The sequence below is a fragment of the Apis dorsata genome, unplaced genomic scaffold, assembly GCF_000469605.1.
Source record: "Apis dorsata unplaced genomic scaffold, Apis dorsata 1.3 scaffold_324, whole genome shotgun sequence".
Lineage (NCBI taxonomy): Eukaryota > Metazoa > Arthropoda > Insecta > Hymenoptera > Apidae > Apis > Apis dorsata.
Window position 1 is genome coordinate 76,490 of NW_006263592.1, and position 4,513 is coordinate 81,002.

Genomic DNA, 4,513 nt, shown 5'->3' on the forward strand with positions numbered 1-4,513 from the left:
GTGGTACCTTCTACTGATCTTTTCGCGAATCCAATTAAAGATGTTGATTTTTAAGAAGAAAAAGATCCTGTGTGGAATTTTTTTTCGTGAAACAATGAACAGGTGTTAACGAAGGCAAGTTATTTTTAGATATAATTCAATTACTCTCAATGAATTAGGAAGAGCCAGTTTGTCAAATTCGTAGAATTGTTAATAGTTTTATAAAATATTTTTAAATACTTAAAATACTCATCCAAGCTTCTAATTCTATAAGCTTTCTATTCTAGCCAATTATTAGCTTCGACTAATGAAAAGCAATACGTATTCTAATCTCTCCTAATACGAATTGTATTTATTTATTTCCTTTCGTATCATTATACTTTTACATTATTTATCGAAATATAAATATCCAATCTTTTCTAATTACGATAATTTCGAAGAAAAAAATTTATAAAAAAAAAAAAAGTTGGAACAGACCGTCACTCGATGTCTTTGGAACTCATCGCCATCATCGGTTATGATCAAACACTTTCCGGTCTTCCGCGCTCGACTTTACATAATCCAAATACTGTTCGTACTGCCGAACGAAAAGAGCGTTCCTTTCAGTGACTAAATCAACCAAGAGAGCGGCTCGTATGCTCACTGGAAGCCCTTGAACGAATAGAAGAAAAGCGATGGTCCGACTCGGTGTGATCCAATTAGCGACACGCGCTTAAAAGCGGATCCACACTCGGTGCTCTAGCCACCGTATAACACCGTTGCGACACGGCTTATCCTTTCACGGTCGTTTCCGTGTCGATGGGATAGTTATTGCGAGATTTAAGCTTATCGTTATAACGCTCGTTTCGAGACGACGCGGCAGATATTCGACGAGGTAAAAATCATCGCGAAAATTGGAAAAATATGATATCAAATTTCTACCATTGAAGGATCGTCAGAAGAGTAGACAATACCGATAGAACGGTAGAAAGCTTATTCTAACTAGATTACCGGCCGAGGAAACTGACCGAAAATGTCGACACGCGTCTGCCTTCAGCTTGGTCGAGCGTGTGATTTGCTTTCGTCGTGCATCAACGACTGCCCTCTATCGTGATAAGTAATTTTCGGCCGATCAACGAGATCGAGTGGAGACCAATCGCCTTTTTAAAACTATTTTCGTTGTCGAGAAGCGGATTCGATGCTTTGATCAATCAACTGGTTCCCAGTTTACGCCGAGTGTTTCGTTGTGGCGATTTTTAGGTCGTGAAGCGAGGATTTTTGCAGACATTACGCGTACGTATATTTTGACAAAACTTCACTCTACAAGACCAAAAAAATAACACAAAGAAACGCCCCTCAATTCGAGCAATTTTTATATCAACGAAATCATAAAGAATCCTACAATACGATACGAAATTAAACATTCGACGACATTAAATAAATTAACCTCATCTTTGAGGTTAGCAACAAGCAACAAGCAACAATCAACCCGATGAAAGCCTCGTCTCTCTCTACAACCTATATATACATATATATATATATATACACATATCATATCCTACGTCTATTCCTCGAAAGACATCGAAGTGGCGAGCAGCAAAAACGGAAAGAAGGGCTCAGCCAAGGCTCTAAAATATTCGCGGAAGCGTGATCGGTCGCCGTATCAAAGGGAACACTCACTTTCTTCCGGATGCTTGACGGTGGAGAAGCAGCCGTCCGCCGACAAGTAGAGCAACAGCGCCCCGTTAGCGGGCAGCTCCTTGAAGCCGCTCGCGAGGAATACCTGTACCTGGCTGTAGGTCGGCTTGTACAACAGGTACTTGTGCGGATTGTCCCGCCTCGGGGCCCCGTTCTCCGCGCCCGGATACGCCCCGGGCCTGAACGGCATCCTGCCGGCCGGCGACGCGTCGTGAAGGTGATTAGGATCGTCCCTCGGCTCCCTCTCCAGGGTTTGAAGCATCCTGAACATGTCCATCGACAACTCACTAAACTTCACCTGGTCGGCGCAATTGCCAACGATCAGGATCTCCTGCAGGGATAGGCACATGGGTGGCGTACGTTCGATCGGGGGCGAGGTCTGTGGACCCAGCCTGTGGGTAAGTATAACAGGATTCGTGTCCGAGTGCACCATTCCGACGGTCGACTCGGCCTTCACGAACGCCTTGATCTCGTCGAGAACTAAGTTCCACTCGAGTTGATCCTCTGGCTCGTAGGTGCTGGTGTAATCGGCGATCTGGGCGTCGAGCTCTTGGACCAGTTCACGGACGAGCTTCATGCGGTTCAACAGCAGGCAGACGACGATGAAACGGGCGTAGTACCTGAGCTTCTTCACCATCAGGTCGCTTCTGTCCTCCTTGGCAGCGCGGCTGTAGTACGCGCGGCCTCGGATCGCCGCGTAGAATGAGTAGGCCTCGTGAAGGTAGCTGGTCTCGCTGGTGCGAAGGTAATAGTGGTAGTAGAGTTGACCGATCTTGCTCGCGATCTCGCCGATCTGCCACCTCTTCAGGCCGTACTTCGTGTCGAGTATCGTCCTGGAACAACGATATGTGCAAGCGCGCGTGTTGGTGTCACGCGCGCCTTTTATGGTTATTGGTCCGCTGGGCGAACAATATCGTATTAATCACGCTATTACGTTTTACAGCTTTTTCGCGATAACGATGCTTCCTTTCGAAATATCCACGGATACGTCGATGGAAAAAAAAAAAAAAAAAAAAAGAAAAGGGAAAAAAAGGAAACGTGGAACACAGATCAACGATACTTTTGAAACTGGCTGCCGCACGTTTCGAGAAACTTTCCCCTATTGTTTTGTTGGTAACTTGAAAGAGCGTCCCCGATATTTATTAACATTTGACGCGGCACGATCGCGTGTCTACCTATGTACACTATGCATCCACGTGTTACACCACGTATTGCACGTACTACACACCGTACGTGTGTATATATGCGCGCGAGGCGTTGTGAATAGCCGGATAGACAATTGACTCTTTGTCGAGTCGCACCATCAGTCCAGCCGGCCCAACTTGATGACACTTTACGATCAAAAGGGAAAGGGACAAAGGGCCGAAGATTACCGGGCATCCGGTGCAACAGAATCGAAAGAGTAAATAAAGACGTGTGAGCAAAGTGTGTATGTGTGTGTGTGTGTGGAATAAGATTCGAGTGGGAAACAAATTTTGCCAGGTGAGTCGAGTTATATTCCTTGGATTAATTTTTCACGATTTTTAATAATTTTTAAATAATTTACGTTTCTTGGTGTAAAGTAAGGAAAATATTAACGAGTATATATATTAGATGATTTAAAAAGAAAATAATGTTACATTTCGTATTATTCTCGTAGAATTTAAGACTGATGATTTTTCATTGAAGAATAAATCAAGAGAAAGGTCAAAAGATGCCATCAAGATGATACAATTTTAATAGAGATTATTGAATATAATCCACGACAAACGATAAAGGAGACCGTGTTTCAAAGGAGTCTAAGGTATTCTATAATTGTTCACTAGTCACTTGACATAAATAGAAAGAGCAAAGAAAGTGAAGAAATGGATATTGCGCGAGTTTAAACATGTACAGAAATCAAATTGAACGAAGGCAGTTATTTTAAAATAAATTAAAAAAAAATAAATGCCATGGATTATAAAATATCTTGAATTCTTGAATTTATTTCTCCGATTTTTAACTTTTTCAAAAGGATGTTCGAATCAATAAATTATTTTAAAACAATGTGATTACGCGAATCTGCAAAATATATTTTAAATCTACAAATAGCATTAAATAGATTCGGAATAGGTCACACCAAACTTATACAGTCATATCTGATCTCTGAAATCGATTCTCCAATTCATAAAGTGCTTAATTTGCCAAATAACCATGAACCAAATTTTTTTCTAACTACTCGAGAAATCTTGTTCCAAATTCAAAATTCACAGAAACCTTGAATGAAAACTTAGATAACGATAAAAGAAAATACAATAAACATTCTTCTTTTTAAAAAATTAAAAAAAAATAAAACCAAAGAACAATTCTATAATACCAAAATTGTATAAATAGTTTTATAAATTAATGCGTGTAAAAACACAAATAATACATCAATAATGTATCAAGATATCAATCCTCTACAAATCAATCTGTAGATAAAAATAAAACAAAATATTAAATTATTAATACTATACGCTATATATATATATATAAAATTGATTAAAAATAATTGATAAAAACGTAACATGACCTTGTTCTCGATCCGCAAAATATTTAACAATCCATGAAAAATACTCCTATCCCCAAGAGATATCTGCGTGAAGATCAGAGTACGTAAGCGTAACGGTACATATACTATACGCACACGCGTGACCGTGTTCACTCGCGCGCACGATTCTCTCCATTCACGCTCACGTCACATGGTTGGGCCGAGTGCGTAGGTAAAAGGATCGTGCTCGTGGTCCTTCGTGAACGGTGCCACAACCGATCCCGTTATATATTCCCCTGTGTGACGACCACTGTTACGTTTTCCACCTACACGTAGGTGCACGCTTGTTCGTCCGCGCTCGCGACCTGT

General features: G+C 41.0%; 1 protein-coding gene and 1 long non-coding RNA gene across 4 annotated transcripts in view; one reads left to right on the forward strand and one right to left on the reverse strand.

Annotated features, from left to right (window-relative positions):
• Window positions 1–2,602, reverse strand: part of LOC102675373 (protein SCAI) — an 8,873-nt gene extending 6,271 nt beyond the window's left edge. For all 3 annotated transcript variants that reach the window (XM_031511456.1, XM_031511455.1, XM_031511457.1), the window contains exon 1: window positions 1,639–2,602. In XM_031511456.1, the coding sequence (XP_031367316.1) occupies window positions 1,639–2,293 (655 nt within the window). In that variant the 5' untranslated portion in view covers window positions 2,294–2,602. The remainder of the gene's footprint in view (window positions 1–1,638) is intronic.
• A 79-nt stretch (window positions 2,603–2,681) lies between these two features.
• On the forward strand, window positions 2,682–3,579 carry LOC102675280. The gene is made up of 2 exons (XR_422076.2): window positions 2,682–3,138; window positions 3,296–3,579. It is a non-coding gene; the product is annotated as an uncharacterized LOC102675280 (long non-coding RNA).
• Window positions 3,580–4,513: the final 934 nt, after the last annotated feature.